General features: G+C 35.1%; 3 protein-coding genes across 11 annotated transcripts; 2 read left to right on the top strand and 1 right to left on the bottom strand.

Annotated features, from left to right (window-relative positions):
- The first annotated feature begins 1,247 nt into the window (after positions 1 to 1,247).
- On the top strand, positions 1,248 to 7,153 carry LOC107907188 (uncharacterized). 2 transcript variants are annotated; one of them, XM_041093100.1, is made up of 14 exons: positions 1,248 to 1,737; positions 2,785 to 2,840; positions 2,960 to 3,134; positions 3,401 to 3,502; positions 3,714 to 3,785; positions 3,943 to 4,059; positions 4,202 to 4,279; positions 5,021 to 5,083; positions 5,166 to 5,262; positions 5,385 to 5,463; positions 5,533 to 5,744; positions 6,150 to 6,295; positions 6,511 to 6,633; positions 6,717 to 7,153. In XM_041093100.1, exons 1-14 carry the CDS (start codon positions 1,651 to 1,653, stop codon positions 6,867 to 6,869), a joined length of 1,560 nt encoding a protein of 519 aa, XP_040949034.1. In that variant the 5' UTR covers positions 1,248 to 1,650; the 3' UTR covers positions 6,870 to 7,153. The 2 variants fall into 2 exon arrangements, with proteins under 2 accessions (XP_040949034.1, XP_040949033.1); XM_041093099.1 differs by having other exon boundaries at positions 5,166 to 5,292.
- A 1,154-nt stretch (positions 7,154 to 8,307) lies between these two features.
- Positions 8,308 to 11,149, top strand: LOC107907189 (uncharacterized protein C3F10.06c). 8 transcript variants are annotated; one of them, XM_016834446.2, is made up of 7 exons: positions 8,308 to 8,790; positions 8,889 to 9,044; positions 9,166 to 9,823; positions 10,083 to 10,186; positions 10,272 to 10,380; positions 10,476 to 10,535; positions 10,770 to 11,149. In XM_016834446.2, exons 1-7 carry the CDS (start codon positions 8,725 to 8,727, stop codon positions 10,931 to 10,933), a joined length of 1,317 nt encoding a protein of 438 aa, XP_016689935.1. In that variant the 5' UTR covers positions 8,308 to 8,724; the 3' UTR covers positions 10,934 to 11,149. The 8 variants fall into 8 exon arrangements, with proteins under 8 accessions (XP_016689935.1, XP_016689937.1, XP_016689938.1 ...); XM_016834448.2 differs by having other exon boundaries at positions 8,351 to 8,790; positions 8,884 to 9,044; positions 10,321 to 10,380; positions 10,770 to 10,924; XM_016834449.2 differs by having other exon boundaries at positions 8,351 to 8,790; positions 8,884 to 9,044; positions 10,321 to 10,380; positions 10,711 to 10,847.
- A 172-nt stretch (positions 11,150 to 11,321) lies between these two features.
- Positions 11,322 to 17,518, bottom strand: LOC107907190 (cell division cycle protein 27 homolog B). Its single transcript, XM_016834450.2, has 16 exons — positions 17,332 to 17,518; positions 16,684 to 16,756; positions 16,443 to 16,552; positions 16,306 to 16,352; positions 15,843 to 15,940; positions 15,361 to 15,674; positions 15,044 to 15,199; positions 14,357 to 14,573; positions 13,856 to 14,082; positions 13,705 to 13,770; positions 13,262 to 13,381; positions 13,025 to 13,101; positions 12,669 to 12,788; positions 12,353 to 12,572; positions 11,978 to 12,259; positions 11,322 to 11,767 (listed from the first exon to the last, which is right to left on the bottom strand). Exons 1-16 carry the CDS (start codon positions 17,434 to 17,436, stop codon positions 11,717 to 11,719), a joined length of 2,283 nt encoding a protein of 760 aa, XP_016689939.1. The 5' UTR covers positions 17,437 to 17,518; the 3' UTR covers positions 11,322 to 11,716.

The raw sequence follows: 17,518 nt of genomic DNA, 5'->3' as shown, positions 1-17,518 counted from the left end.
GCAATGTTGGATAAAAGTTATGCGCACCTTTGTTCAACCTCACTTTTTTGGCAAGCAAACACAAAATACTTTACTATGTAAATAAATATTTGAATTATTAGTAAATTTAATTATAAAATATTTATTAAATTATTTAAAAAATTTCATTCAAACTATCAGGTGGTTATGTTTTTTTTTAAATTCAACTGACGAACTCTAAGCACTGATTTGTCAATGAGGCAGTAAATAGACCGATTTCAAATTGCTAAAATTATTTGATATCTGAATTTAAAAATTAAACAAACAAACAATTAGAAAAATTAAAAATAAAATAGATTTAGAAAGAACGAGATTGAAACTCTTCTAAAAGAAATAATAAAATATTTATTGCAAAGGAGAAATCAATAAAGGAGTTGGAAAAAAATTCATAGAAACTAATCTAAAAATAATAGTTGGCTAAGATAAAAAAAACAAATCCCTAAAAATATGAGCAGTTATGAAACGTAACTCTTTTTTTTTTAATAAACTCATGAAGAAAAAAAAGGATTAAATGAATATTTATATATAATTTATTAAAGATTGATGCAGACTATAAATTTCAAAACTGTTTCACATCCAAAACAAGCATCAAACTCTCCACCATTAATTCTATCCTTTTTTGCCATAATACCTAACATCCATAATTTTGAGAAAAACTAAATTTAAACATAATCAAATACTATAACTACAATAACATTTGAAAAATGATGGGAATTCATTCCCGCGTTTAGTGTCGGTTGATGTATTTAAGAATTAGATTATTGGACTGACTAATGTAAATTTTGATTATGATATAAATTTACTCATAAAATATTTATTATTTTTAATATCTTAATGTATTTAAAAAAAACCCAAAAAATTAGTTTACACTAGTCAATATTTGAACAACTAATTTTCTTTTTTACTGATTCAACTTATGGGAAAACTACTGCTTTACTGTTCCAAGCTTGACCTACCATTTTTTACTGTTCACCTCTTTATTATTCAATAAAACGACCAAATTAACCTAATAGTATCATTGATAATTCTAACTTCATTTTATTTTAATATACAACTAATTAAAACATAAAAACAAATATTTTTCAGAAACTTCCAATATACACAACAAACACATCTAACGGTCTCTCCCTCTTTTTTCTGATTAGATTTTATTTTTAATTTTGTTTGTTTCTGTTTTTATTTTTCCAATCTGTCGGTCTGTTCTGTAATTTTTCCTTAAAAAAAGGGAAGAAAAGTACAGATGTGTGTGGTCAATCACCTTTCTTTCTTTCCCAGCTAAAATCGAATTCAAAAGGTTTCTTTTTAAAAAAATTACGCAGGCCTTCTCACCTTCATCATCATCATCGTCGTCGCCGTCTTCTTCTTCTTCTTCTGATCTTTTCCTTTCTCTCAGAAACCCAGGACACGCCCTTCATTCAAACACGGGGAGAGAGAGAGGGAGAGAGAGGGAGAGAGAAGAAAGAGACGAAAGCTTCCATTGCTAAATTCTAGGGCTTATTTTTCTTTTTTTCTCGTGTTTGTCTGTGTTTGGTCGATCAATTGATTGATTTTTCTGTTTGGCTAGTAAGATAACCCTTTCCGTCGAAGAGGATCGCAGAGAGGGAAGAGGAACACAATAAATTAGACGGTAGAATGTCAGCATTGCACTCTGCCGATTCGTTTCTCTTATCTCTCAGCAGAGCATTTTGTAGTCCTCTTGCTGTTTTTATTCAAATCCAGGTGTGTTTTAATATTTTCTGGTTTAGATCCATTTACTTTATTGTGTTCCGCTTCCGTTCGGAGTTCATAATTATCTGTAAATAGAGCCAAACAATGTATGTATTCGTCCTTTTCGTTGTTTGGAGAGATTTAACGTATGGAAATAAGCTGAATGGCTTTCTTGAACTCGTTTCAGTTTTTCTAAACTTTATTTTGTGTCTTTTCTCAGAAATTAAATGGATATCGGACTAAAACTTAAAGACCTATTCTTTAAAGAAGCTATAACTTCTTTTTTTTAAAGCGGAAATGGAGTTTTTTCATTATCATTTGGTCTAGATAGCTAAGTTTAGAGCCAAAAAAAGGCCTTTTCTTAATTACACACACACACAAAAAGAAAAGGAAAAGGGAAGAAAGAAAAAAAATACGGCTGTTAAGTAGTGCAGATGAAAGTTCTGATATGTAGTCACAAAGATGACTGTTATTATGATAGTGAGCAATGTCTCTTCAATTTCATTGTAATGGTTATGAAGTTTGTAGATATAAATTCCTTAATTTTGCTTCATGTCCATTGGAAGGTATCGAGGTGGTAAGGTTTTAATATTAAGCTTTGAGTTGATCTTTGTTATAGTATTAAAATAAAATGGAACAGAAGGCTCCTTCTCTAAATACCATTTTTCCATAATGGGAGCTTTTGTTTAGTTTATTGATTTATTTGAGTTGTTGGAGGGAAGGCTGGTATGTCAATTAATTGAACAAAGGTTGCCACATTGAAAAGCAGATGAAATCAACTCCAAACAAATGGATTATCAAAAGAAAAGCTATGGAAACATGCTTACATTTTTACATTCATTACCAATTACAATTTTTGGATGAACTACAATGTTTGACCAATACATGTTATCCTTTTGCTTTTGACTTATGGCTTCCTTCTTTTACTACTTTAGAATTACTTCAGTGATCTATTTATGAATGTAGTGTTTTATTAACTAATCATCACCTTTCTCTCTCATTCTCTGCCTGTTAGAATTAAAAAAGGTCAACAATCTTAATGTTTTGTATATAATGCAGGGATGTGTAATCTGCTTGACTCTTGCTATTGGGTGGGCTTTTGCTGCCTATGTCAGGTACATGGCTTTAAAGCTGAGCATTTAAACAGCAGGATGACATGACCGTTCCATGTTGTCAGCATTACCTTGAACTCTCAGTATATTTATATATACCTACATTTTTTGGCTCTTCACAGGAAAAGAGAGATCAATCGAATAGAAGATGGCATAAAAGGCGGCAATAGCTTTGCTTTTCTATGCCATGATATTTATGAACTTGAGCACTCTAATCAGGTCAATCTACCACGGGTTTCGGTTGTGATGCCTTTAAAGGGTTTTGGAGAGCATAATCTACACAATTGGAAGAGTCAGGTGAGTATTTTATGTTAGGAATTCTAACCAACTCTTGTGGCGTCTTCTCTTGGTTTCTAAAGAAGTGTGCATTTATCTTTTCCTTTCCTACATTTGCTCAATAGAAAAATGGAATTTTGATTAAATTTCCTTTAATAAGTATTAGGCATATCCCACCTGTTCTATTTTATATTTTAACATTACTCAACCAGAGTTGATTATTTTAAAATGTTAATATTTGCAATAAGTATTTTTCTGAAATTTCTACTTAATACTGATGGAGGCAGATCACATCTCTTTATGGTGGCCCAATTGAGTTCCTTTTTGTGGTTGAAAGTACTGAAGACCCCGCTTACCATGCTGTATCTCAGTTAATAACAGAATTTAAGGTATACCACCAATTTACTTTATTGTACATTCTGATAATATTATCTGAAAAAAAATATAATAGGATTGTTAATTACTGATAATCCTTTATTCCAAAACTTCCAAAAATGCTTCCACTTTGTTTCATGCAAGTGTTTGAGGGCTTCATTTGAACTCCTTCACTGTGGCTTCAGTACTTGCTTTCCTGATTTCACTGCATGTTTCTCTAACCAGGGTGACGTGGATGCAAGAGTCATTGTAGCTGGTTTATCAACAACCTGTAGTCAGAAAATACATAACCAGCTGGTATGTAAGAACTTTTCCAGATTGTTAAACTGATTTTGCAAATGACCCGGCCTCATATATTTTAATTAATATTATTTAACATTAGTCCTTGTTCCCTCTGCTAGAAGTGTTTTCCATACATGCTTAGCAATATACATTTTTGGTATATTTTGTGAAGGTTGGGGTGGAGAATATGCATAAAGATTCCAAGTACGTATTATTTTTGGATGATGATGTTAGGTTCCACCCAGGATCAATTGGGGTCCTCACTACTGAAATGGAAAAGAATCCTGAGGTATGTTTGTATTCATCCATGTACCTTCAGTCAAAATAATAAGATTTTTAACCTTTACATGAGTGCTTATTATGATTATGGTGCATAGAGTGTAAACTATTGATTTGTTCTGAGGCTCTCATTTTATTGGCAATATATGCAGATATTTATTCAAACTGGATACCCTCTTGATTTACCATCTGGAACTTTAGGGAGTTACTGCATCTACGAATACCATATGGTATGGTGCCATCTATACTTAGTCTTCTTCCTGAGATATTTGCAGACACCTGACTGCATTATTATTATTATTATTATTTGGATCACTGGCATTGTTTTAATCTAAGAGAGCAGAGGAAAACCTGTTATCAGAACAAGAGTACAGCCAGAATAAAAGATATTAGGACTCTGCCGTAAGCCCTTTGCTAATGGTTGAATTATTACATAAATTCTGATCAATGCTTCAGTCAGGCACTCCAATATCTCATTTGTTTATGACTCCCTGTTTTATTCATGTCCTACTGCCCAATCTGCCATCATGCAGTTATATGGTGCAACCTTTGATTACTAGACAAGCATTATGCTAGCTAAACAACCTTGTTCCCCTACTAAAAGATTAAACACACAGATATCAACAGGAAAACACTTACTGAAATCCTAAAGCAGCAGCAAGTTGGCGAATATCTGCTTCATGTTTAACTTACTCCATAGCCCAAAGTTCAAACAAGACTTGAGCACTATACATACTCATCTGTTTATATCACGTGAATTTGGCCAAGATGTGAAGCCAAATCCCCCCCCCCAAAAAAAAAAAAGCACAGACACAGCAAAAAAAACAAACAAATGATAAGTGGAAAAACTTTTGCTTTTATGCGTAACTATGGTCTAGCAGTTGATATTGCATGTGCTATGTTAATCTTTCTCAAATAAGTTGACTATTGTATTCTTTAGTTCATGTACTCATTGCATGTCTCTTCTACAGCCATGCTCAATGGGATTTGCTACTGGTGGGAAAACATTTTTTCTTTGGGGAGGGTGCATGATGGCAAGTAGCTCTTCCTATCCTTCTCAGTGCTTCCTGTGCCAAGTTGAAAAATTATTTCTGATTCTTCTAGATTGTTTTTCAGATGCATGCTGATGATTTTAGACATGATAACTATGGTGTGGTCTCAGGACTTCGAGATGGTGGATACTCCGATGATATGACTCTAGCTGCTATAGCTGGTACTATAGCCTCTACTAAATCTTTTACCAGTAAGAAATTCAATATTTCTGTTGATATTAGAATAGCAGCTTTGTACATAGACTTGCAACCTTCTCACTGCTCGTGTATTGTGTCTTCTCAGGAGCCCACAAGAGGCTTATTACATCTCCTCCAGTTGCTGTTTTCCCTCATCCTATTGCAAGTGATCTTACTTTCTCAAGGTTTGTGGTTGTTACCATTAAGCTTTTCTATTATATTTATATCCATGTTGACTTTGACCTCTTGAGTAGGTACTGGAATTACTTGAGGAAGCAAACATTTGTTTTGGAATCATATATAAGCACGGTTAATTGGCTAATGAATAGAGCACTGTTTTTAACCCACTTCTATCTGTCATGGGGATTTGTTGCACCGTACTTCATGGCTATGGTTCATGTTGCAGCAGCACTACAAATCTATATAAAAGATTATTCATATGGCGAAACAACCTGTACTTCTGGTGGTGAGCATACTCTTTTTCCTTTTTAGGTAGGTTGTAGCATTAATAGTTCAGATGAATCCAATGCTTCAGGTCCTTACCTGGATGGCAATAATAGTTTTGGAAGTGTTTGTATAATAAGTGTTTACTGCCTGAGACGGTACTGAGTTATGCAGATAATTTACAAGTTCCCCTTGGCCCTCTACGTATTGGACTTTTAGTAATTTAGACATACTTGTATATCAGGGTTGCATAACTCTTTAGCCTTCTGTAACTAGAAATGCTAGCAGTAACCTCATAACGTGATAGAATTTTTGTTGCAGTTCATTTGGTAAAGCATCCAGTTCAACAAAATGGAAGCTAGAGAAGTATACTATGGTATTAAAGTTGAATTTAGCGCCTGGTACTAACCGAACTGTGTTTGCACAGGATTGTTATTGGCAATTTGGCTAGCTATATGTACCTTCACGGAGCTACTTTCTATGTGGAACTTAACAAGGATTGAAGTTCAACTATGCAACATTTTATCTCCAGAGGCACCTAAGCTCTCACTTGATTATTACAACTGGAGCATGGTAAGCACCTCTATCATCTCATTAATATCTGTAATGGCAATGAGTTGTTAGACTTCCGTTCCCCCCCCCCCCCAAGAACTGTATATATGTTCAGAGTGATGAAGAAAACTTCTAGTTGAACACGTTGCTTTGTCATTATTTAAGCTAGACCTTGGATATCAGAGATACTTACGTGCATGTGATGATATAAATCAAATTGTTTTGTGATTGAGCAGATTTTTGTTGCAATGCTGGTTGATAATTTTCTATACCCGATCTCTGCATTCTGGTCGCATTTCTCTCAAACTATAAATTGGTCTGGTATTCGATATAACTTGAAGAATGGAAAGATACACAAGGTATGACAGTTGTGGCTTAGCTATTCATAACAAGCTTTTCATTTATTTGTTCAAAGCTTTAGCAGTATTTGGCTACTCTGCAGATTGAAAGGAACAAAGACAAGGGTCCAGAGTTCACAGACCTTGGAGGGAAGCATTTATATGGAAAGAAAGCAGCCACTCCCAAAGCCTCACTCCTCGGCTCGTTGGGGAGAAGTTTGGCTCACTGGCATCAACCTAAAAAATATGATGTCTAAGACTCCAAGGATAGGTAACAGAGGTTTGATTATTCGGTTATTCCCTTATTTGACTGACTTTTAGTGGTTAGGATTGTATTTTCTTTTCTCCCATTTTTATTCTCCAATTCAATCGATTTATTCTTAATTTATCAACCCATCTCTGGGCTGGCCTTGTGATTTGAATTTATTTCATCCTGTAATTTTATAAATCTTTTTTATACACCGTTCATATTCAAATGTGAGAAACATTAGTGTTTGTAATTCACACAGTTCTCTTCTAATCCCACTCTGTTGACTTGCCATTCTCTATCTCTTCTAATTTATCAGTCCTGTCATATACGTTGGTCGTTTGCTGCATCCCCCCCTCCACCCCCACCAAAAAAAAAAACTCATTACTTTAATTAATAATTATTTGTTCATAGTATAGTTGAATTAGTATCACAACTCAACTTGACACCAATTCTATTAATGAAATTATTAACGTATCATTATGTATTTTAAATAACTTAATATTATTATGAGGGTATTTTTATATTTTTCTTATTTAAAAAAAATTGATAAAAGAATTGCAAATGTTAAGCTTTGAATAGGGATGATAATAAAACTTGAATTTGACGGGCTTCAACCTAACCCATTAGGGTTGGATTTTTTTTTTTTGAAAATTGAATTTAGAGTGGGTCAAGTGAAATTAGAAAAAATAGTCGGGTTAGAATTGAGTTTGAAGTAAATCCGCCCCGACTCGAGATATTTACAAAATACCTCTAATATATATATTAAGTTTTTGCTTTCAATAAATAAATATATTGAGTTTTAAGTTAAAACTAAAAAAAAAAATCACATTTGCTTCAAAATAAAAACTAAAACAAATTTAAAATGTAATTTATTTGCTTAAACAAATATATTAAGTTTTTATTTTCCTAAGAATCGAGTTGGGGCTAGGGTGAATTGGTAAAGTTCTAGGCTAGGATCGGAGTACACAAACACTTGCTCCATCTCACCCAATTGTCATCCCTAGCTTTGAACCCACACGGTCTATATTTGTAAAATCTTTTCTTTACTACTTCAACCAAAGGTTAATTTTAATATTTTTATACATTTAAATTTTATTACACAATTTATTTCACCAGCATTTTTTTTGCATATATTGATAATTATATGTATTGTTATTATCAATTTCAAATCTTACATTCATTATTTATTATATATTATTTTAAATGCGTATTCTAAATACATATTTTTCACAATATAAAATTTCTAGTTCTGTTTTATTTATTTGATGTTTAAAATTGTGTAAATTAAATATTTATAAATGTTAACATTTATAAATTTATCGCTAGTTTTGGTGATTGCTCTCAATCGGCCCAATCAAGGCGGTCCAAAATACTTTGCCTTTGGGCTTGGCTTCGCCATAGCTGCAACGTACCCTAACCAAACGACAGTCGTTTCAGATTATATTCAGTTTTTCAGTTGGCATCACTTCACCGCTAGCATTGCATCTCCGAAAGTACATAAAACACACGTAATGTAAACGTAATAACGAAATCTTGTCCTGTCTGAACTCTGGAAACCCCAAACCCTAAGGAGCCCCAAAACCTCAAACACAAAAAAGATAGAGGAAAAAGAAAAGAAACTAAAGCAAACAGAACCTCCATAACAATGGAAAACGAAACAAAGCTAAGCATATACAGAGCAGCAAGGACGATAAAACGTAAAGACAACACTCTCTACAACGCACTTAGATCAATTTACGAGGATTCAATCTTCGTGGGTGAAATCTCCCAGTTATGGCCTCAACTCCCTCTCGTTGCTAACCTCCGTTGCGGTCTCTGGTATAATCCCAAATTTCACTCCACTTGTTACTTTAAATCCACCGATGGTCATACCAATAATTGGTCTTTCAATACTTCTCGTCTTAACTTCCACATCTCCCTTCTCGCTGGTAAATTTCCTCTCTTTTTCCCTTTTTTTGGTTCCCTTTTTGAAATAGAATTTGAAATGATTTTTTTTTTATTTTGGGTTTTTTTATTGGTAGGACAGAAGGGAGGGTGTATTATAGTTGATTCGACACGGAGGGGGAAACGGTTTCCTGATAGTATGTCGAAAACTATACCTATTTGGACTTGTGTTTTGAATCGCTCCATTTTTAATTATTTAAACACGTTTTCTAATGCTGATGCTTCATTGGTGAAGCAGGTGAGAAATGCTGATGTTCTTTGTTCATTGTTTCTTAATTTTGCCCAATTTTCATGATTGGTAGTTTTCTGGTGGAAGAAATTTCTTGTTCTTGTCTTCTAACTTGCTTTATTCTCTGCAGGATTCAAATACAGGGTGTAACTCTCATGATTGGGATTGTTCATTGCATCTTCCCCTTTGGGTTTCCGAAACTGAGAAGGCAGCAATTGAGGACCGATTAGAAGGATGGACCAAAGACCTGGAAACAAGTGGAGCTGATATTGCGATCCTTGCATCGTGCTTAAAGAAGCCTTTGCGTCCTCTATGGATTTCTCAGAAAACTGTTATCTGGATAAATGAAGTACCGGATTATGATTCTTGGGATTTCACACCTATAATTCTTGTTTCTGCGTCTTCCACGAGCGGAGTAACTCAACATAGGACTACCTCAGAGTTTAGTTGGAATTATATACCTGGAGCTGGGGATGATGAAGAAAGTTGGGCTAGGGGCTTGTCTCCTAATCTCTTTTGGAATCATGCCTATGATCTTATTAGCACTGGACCTGATGTATGTAACCAGAAGGTTGCTGATATAGTTGAGAAGGACAGAGTATATCGTGCTCGAAGAGGGCAAGATGCCCCTCAGATCACTATCAAACCCTCAATCTCTGAGAGCTCACCTTGTTTGGACCCTCTATTGTGTTCAGATCTTTCTAACATTACGATTAGCTCTTCTGATGAAGAACGTGGAATATTTTGGCTAGGATCTACTGATCTTGCTCTTGGCTCATCTCAAATCGGTATGATGTATTAGCAAATTACGCTCATGATTGCTAATTTAATTTAGTTATAAAATTTTTGCTAATTTTCCTTGGAGGTTCGGAGTATGTCTGATGGATGTTATCTGCTATGAAATCCCACACAATCGAATCTGTAGGATTAAATCGATTGTGACACAAGTTAGAATGTATTAGTAGATATTTCAGTGACAATACAGCAGTAAGCCCTTTGTGTGATAATTTCATGTGCCTTATACTTTGTTTTGCTCATGTGGTACAGCGGCTGAATGTTCATCTAACGTTGACTGTGTATTGAATTGTGATCAATGGCCAATCTCTGTCCATCATCAAGAGGCCGAAGCGTATTTGCATCTTCCTATTGTGGTGTGTATGCCAAAAAATTAGCTTGTTAATTATCATTTTTTGTACATTTCCTGCTTAATTTTTCCCTCCTTTTTTTACTGACCAGAGCTCGAAGATGGACCGGTTTTCTTTGTTTAATAACCTTTCTTCTGCAGTTAACTTTGCAAAATCAAATCTTACAAAAGGGAGAACACTTCTTATATGTTGTCACGACGGTAAATGTCACATGCCATTTTCCTAATATAACTACTGTTTTTCTTCTAAACCATCTTCGGGTTTTTAATAGCATTGAATCTGCATTTGTTATCAGGGGAAGATATTAGTGTATGCGTTTGTCTGGCTATCTTGATATCATTATTTAACGATGAAGGTATGCAATCTTATAACTAGCTTCCACATGACCATATGTTTATCGAATTAGATTCAGTCAATCTTTTTGCTTGCTTATGCTTGATGCCTAAGAAAATAGATAAAATTAATTGATGAAATCTCTTCTCCCTGAAACCAAAACTAATTACTTTCCGTGCAACAAGGCTTGTTTTTAGCATCATTCCTTTGCGGACTCCTTGGATAGTTTCTCAAGTTTCTTGCACCCCTCTGTTAGGGTCTTTTGATGATGGCAAATTCTTCAGTGAGACTGGTATCACAAAATGTGAGATGCGGCGACGACTTGTATATGTTTGTAAATTTGCAATAAAGGCCCGGCCATCCAGAGGAAATCTCAAGCAAGTTTTCAGTTTTCTTAATAGTGAAGTTGCCAAAGTTTAAATTATTTTAGTCACCTCTCTTTACATGTTTTAACAGTGAAATGGTGCTGACGGGCGGAATTATTATTGAAATGTAGCGTTCAGGAGAGAAAATCTCATGTGAAAACTGAATTTTACACTGTTGTTTAGTTTTAATTTGTGTTTTTAAAATTCCATATATATTTATAATTTAACCAATTTTTTAGATTTAGCAATAAAATTCCATTGATTATGTTCTTATGATTTTGAGTCTATTTGATATCAAACATTATTGCTTGAGAATATAATTAGTATAAAAACTTGCAAATGAATGAAAAATGAAAGAACTTAAGCAACATAAGTTATGAAATACCACTTCAAATCGAATGACAATGCTGTATATGAATCTGAATCCACTGGCTCAAGTGAGGTGACAAAGCAGAAAATGTGGTGATGGGATTGTAATTAAAACGAAGTTATGAGCCATGTCGCCTCAATGTATTGTTTAAGCAAATTACAATTTAAACAAGTACAAGCTATTAAACTAATGGTACGAGCCCCTGTTCTTAACTATGGGATACAAAGTGTGGCAGCTTTCACTAGTTTTGTTAATCAAGCCATCGGTTAGCATGTGAATCACCCACAAAAATGGGGTCACTTTCACAAGATCTGCCCTATCAGGTCTGATTGCCAAATAAATTGGCTTTTAAAGATTGTTTACCATTTTATTCAGCACCGATCGAAAGCGCAAGCAGGGCCAAACTCTCTTGGAAAACGCGTTTTCAGCCAGAAATTTTACAGGAGATTCCCTTGAAACTCAGCGGATTTACAGGTTATCATCTAATTCGTCCGGTACATGTAACTTCTCAATGGCAGCCTGTTTAGGTAGTCAAAAGAGGGTAAGGTCTAAATCACAAATTGGTATATCCCAAATAGAACCGACATTAGCCCTTCACTATGCATACAGTTCTATCAAGTTTACAGCTTTAAGAGACTCGAACGTTGCTGTGGAAATTTTCACTATGGTTCCTTATTTGTAACAGTAGGGCATTATAAAGGAAAGAAAAGACCAAATGAAAGTCAATACCTTAATTGTAGCAACATCAGTTGCAGATGGTTTCAAATCCAAAGCAATACCGAAATGAAGCATGGCCTTTTCATGCATGTTACGCCGCTTATAGATTTTACCCATCAAAGCATACACGCTGCTCTCACGAGGGGCATACTCTTTAAGTTCCTCCAGAACCTCTAAAGCATCATCAAATCTCTCTAAGCTCATCAGTATATTAGCCTTTTGATACATGGGAAGAGGGTTTTTTCTGTCTGCCAGTATTGCCCTGTCCATTATCTTGATAGCATCCTCACTTTTCTGTAAAATGATTGTGACAAAAGTTCAAAGAACTCCTAAAGGTGATATTGTTCATGTCAAGATATAACAAAACAGTATGGAAAGTAGCCTAACCTTTAAGGCATGAAGAGCAGTTCCAAGATAGGACATTATAACAGAAGAACGTGGATTTATTTGGAAAGCCATTCCAAAGTGATGCTCTGAAAACTCAAACTTCTCTTGGCGAAGATAGATCATTCCTAGACCATACCAGGCATTATAATGCCTTGAATCAATACGAAGTGCATTCTGGTAGCACTTGATTCCATTCTCAAAATCCTCTAAGGCAACATACCTGAAGATAGTAATGTGATGGTAGAACTTTCAACAAACAAATGAATTTGTTACTAGCAAGTTTAACAATGGAAGAAAAAGGTCCATGGAAACCTACTCGTGACCACAAAGGGTGTGTGCATATGCAAATTTTGAATTCAGTTGCACAGCTCGTTGGAAGTTTTTCAGAGCAGTTTCGTGGTCTTTCTGCAAGCTGTAGCAGTTTCCCATGGCACACCTGCAATTTAATTCACAAATATAAACAATAGAAGAACGATAACAATTGTTTATAAGAACTCACAAAACAGCAGCCTCTAAACCCCCAAAAATTGCTAAAAAGCACACACCTAGCAGGTATTAAACAAGGCAGGCAGGTAGTATTTAATCTCAGGCAAATAACAAGCTTTGAGAAACTTAGGATAGTGAAATTGGTAAGATTTACAAGTTACTTAACAAAAAGTTCTATAAATCTACCATGATTGAGGAGCTAAACGGTCAGTTGATATCAGTTCTTGGGCTAAGTAACTCAACTTCATATCTTCCTTTAAATGCTGCAAGAAAAATAAAAACAGCCATCAGCAAAGAAAGTTTGAATGAGAAAACTTTCCTTCCTCTAAAACCTTCATGAGCGGAGTCAGATAGAGGGCATCCTGAGTAGTAAAGCAACAATATTTCAAGCGATACAAATTTTAAGGGATCAAGGGAACTCACATATAGAACAGTGGAATAAACATCCATTCCTTCTAAACTGTAAGGAGACACCCGACAGGCAAGACAGAATGCTCGGTCAGCTTCTAAATAATCTACCAATTCGAAATGTGCTTTTCCAATCTGCATTAGAAAATTTTTGGAAAAAGAAAATTGTAGACCATGAGATGAGTTGGTACTCATTCTTTCTCACTCGCACACGCACACATGCATGCAACTTTCAAGCACACCCTAAGTCCTTCAGCTAACCAACCAAAATTTGTAAAATTATTTCAAACCAACATGTAATAAAACGTGAAAAATATAAATGAAAAAATACAGAATGCTGGACTCCTTTGATGACCTCATTCTTAAAAATATGCAAAGCAAGACTGCTTGTTCAACCTGGTATGAGACAATTGGACATAAGAGAGGAAGAAAACAATGTATTGCACCAGAAGTATTACCTGGGACAGCACCCAGCTTGTATTATAATGCCTGTGTGGAAGTCTCAGATAGGTATCTAAAGCATCCTGTAGGCAGAACAATTATCAAGAGCATTGAAAATAGCACAAAGATATGAATTCAACTTTTTCTTTAAGATAATCATAGAATTACCTGACACCTGTACAAGCAAGAAAGTCTGTAGCCTTCCCCAAGGGTTCTTAAAAGGCCTAATACTTCTGAAGTACCACTTATGACTTTAGAGCCACTGATAACAACCCCACCAACCAGTACAGTTGCCCCATCTTGCTCAAGAGATCTCACATCACCAGAAGGAAATGAACTAGAAGTTGTTGATGCCATATTTGAACGAGCATCATCAAATGCCTCATTCCTTATCCCTAAATAACATCAGAATTCAAAGTTTCTAAGCATCAAAACAGTTAGAAACAAATCCTTAATCAGAAGAGAAACTAAACTTTCAACTCAGTTCAATCAAATAATTGTTACAATTAGGCTTCCAAAATGGTACATGAAGCAAACTTTATTCCATTGTGCCCATCAGTCATGAATCAACAAATAACAACAGCAAACAGGAATATTTATGAAAGAACTTACAAAAAAAGTTAAAGTGCAAATATCAGAGAACTAGTGATGAATAATAAGATTTATAACCTTCTTCAATATTGTCATTCGCCCGTGATTGTCCCTTACGAAGCGTCACAGTACGAAGAGCAACAGAACTCAACTTAGAACTTCCGAGGTACTTAGAAGAACTATTAGTCCCATTTCCAGCTACAGCTGTGGTATTTGCATTTGTGTTGGCCCCAGAATCTCCAGCAAGTCTTGTACTTCGACGGGGACCAGAATCAGAGAATAGCCTCCCAGAAATCTGACATTAAAAAGGATCAAAGAACAGCTCCAAGTGTTTTCTTTTTTTGGTTTTTTTTGGGGGGGGGGGCGGAGCTTCATACCATACAGCACATAAGCACTAGGATAATAATACAAAAATACCAGTTGCACTAACAGGACACTGATGTATCATACTACCACAAGTAATTAAATAGAACATCTGACACTTCTTTGAATGGTTCCATGTATCAATCAAATAAAACAATGCCATCCAACCCAACCACTTCCAGAAGAGAACCATATTTCACAGCCAACTAGCATGATACTGTTGATCTACATATAGAACGGACTGCATGCGTGAATGTGCTCTATAACTCAAACCTAAATGGTTCTTCTTTCTGGTTAAAAACATTCAAAGCAGGTAGAACAATATACATGATGATTAAGAACTACGAAAACCAAGGCATGCAGAGTTACAATTTCACCAACAAACTTTACAACCACTTTTACCTTTCGCAGTTTTCCTTCATCAACAAACTTCCTTCGAGGTGCTTGAATGGTAGTGTTCACAACTGACCTTGGAGAACCATCAGTATTACCCGTGTTGAGGTTAGAACCATTAGGCTGCACATTTCTACACAAAGGTGGAGGAGCAACAGCAGACAACTACAAGATACAGACGAATTCAGGTTGGTTGCCCATAATCAGAAAGGAAAAGATCAAACTAAATAACCTCAATTCATCCACCTTAAATTAAGTACCAAAGTAATCAAAACATATAACTCCACATAAAATTGTGATTCAATATGTCGCATTTCACATCTTACCTGCGAAGCCATTGGAGAAGGAGTATTATAAAATGACGTATTTGAAGGACCACCGTTTTGGGGCTGAGCAACAGCTCCACTAGACACAGCTGCTGCATGATAATTACCAGGAATATCCCTATAGTTATTGCCTTGTGTGTGTTTGAATTGCCTAGAATAGACGTCTTCAGAAGCAAAATTCCGCGACAAAACCAAATTATAATCCTCACTGGAAACATGCAAATTTGGGCTAGCTGCCCCATGATGCACGTACTGCTTTTGAATACAAAGAGCAGCTGCTTCACCAAAAACTGCAGTTGCTTCTTCAGCAGCACCTAAAATAATCGAACACAAAAGAACATAACTTAAATATCAATGAACATATGAGACCAAGTACTAAATGATACTAGAACAGGATCACATCGAGAGATAAAGAGAAATATTGAGTGAATAAAAAATCAAGCCAATCTAAAACAATCTGCAGTGCCCTTTAAGTGACAAACCTAATATGCTCAACTCCTCATATGCAGCCCAAAGTAAAGGATCTATAGATAAAGCCAGCCTAAAATGATGAATGGCACTTTTCTTTCTATCTGTGTACCTGAAAAAGAGACAATGCCAAATTTAAGAAATTCGGAGATCAAAACTGTTACAAAATTGAAAGATAATCCCCACCATAGCAGTGATTAAAAAAAGGACAAGTCTAAGCATTGAAGATTAGATTCCTTCATAACAGACGATAAAATTAAGATTTTGTATCTCTATATCCACTGAGAAATGAATTAAGCAACAATATATAAAAACAAAAAAGAAGAGATGGCCTTCAACGCAAAACCATGCACATCCTTTCCATTTTTATCAAGCCATTCTATGATAAAATTCTAGGCAAATTTTAGAGAACAATTGCAATTTTTTTCTCCCTAAATTCGGCCATAGCACGGTTAAAGATGAAATAACTCAGCCAACCTGTAAATAAGGCCAAGAAGATAATGACCAGCTGCACCATTTGGGATCTACACAAAAAGCAAAAGGTATTAACTAGATATTGCCATCACAATAATAATGTGAAAGCTGCAAAACTAATGCGTACTATCACCCAATACCTCTCCACCAGGCTCATTAGAATGACATAAAGCTGTTTCAGCTTCACTAAGTAGATCCATGTGAAAGCATGATATTGCAAACAAGTAGCGGGATTGAGCAGTTTGTGTTCCTTCACATAGCGAAAAAAACTTAATTGATTAACAACAAGATAACAAGCTAGTCAGGATAATGTAGAAAAAAAGGCTAGGATTAAATACACCAAAACAACTTCAAACATCTATAACAAGGTGATATGCATACCCTTTAGAATATGATACGCAGAGTAGGCTTGATTGTTCTGCAAGTAGCAAGCAGCTAACAACTGCAAGTTCACCTATAGATAAGCCAAACGATTATATTTTAGTTAGCTAATACAGTAAAAGAACCCCCACTTGAAATTATAAGAAATCAATGCAATTTAAAACGTTAATGTCATTAATTTATCAAGTTCCACTACCCAAAACCGAGACTCTCAATCGAAAAAAGAAGAAGCATTGAAGCCCAAATCAAAATTAATGCATTTTTGAATGGTTTCCGAAGTCAAATAAGAATTTGAAAAATAAACCAAATCAGAGACTAAAGCTAATACCGTGAACTAAAAACCAAAAGCAGTATAATTCAACGGGGAAAAGGAAGGAAAATTTAAAAATATATTAATCAATAACGAGTGATAGAATCAACGCGCACGGTCGATCTGGAAAATCCAACAAACGGTTTTGTTTTTTTTCTCCCTTTTTTGCAACCGATTTTAGAAACCCGGACGAGTTAAAGTTCTTACTAGAAAGACCAGAAAAGATTCCTCTAGCTTCTTCTTCTTTAATTTTATTTTTACCAACGAAGGAAAATTTTGAAAAAAAAAAAGAAAGAAAGGAAAAAGAATAAACTTTTTTTGGTGAGTGAGTGAGTTACCTCGGAAGGGAACTCAGCGCAGAGGCGTTCACAAAGGAAGATAGCGTTTTTGAACATGAAATAGCGGAGACTGTTCTGAATACGTTCTGTGAGTATCGCTTCCATGGCTGGTAACCAAAAATAATAGAACCAAAAGGAAATATTGAAAGAAAGAGAGAGAGAGAGAGCGGTACTGGTTTTGTTTTTG

This window comes from Gossypium hirsutum, chromosome D05 (assembly GCF_007990345.1).
Source record: "Gossypium hirsutum isolate 1008001.06 chromosome D05, Gossypium_hirsutum_v2.1, whole genome shotgun sequence".
Taxonomy (NCBI): Eukaryota; Viridiplantae; Streptophyta; class Magnoliopsida; order Malvales; family Malvaceae; genus Gossypium; species Gossypium hirsutum.
Note: the sequence above shows the minus strand (reverse complement) of the source record. Positions and strands in the feature narration are given on the sequence as shown.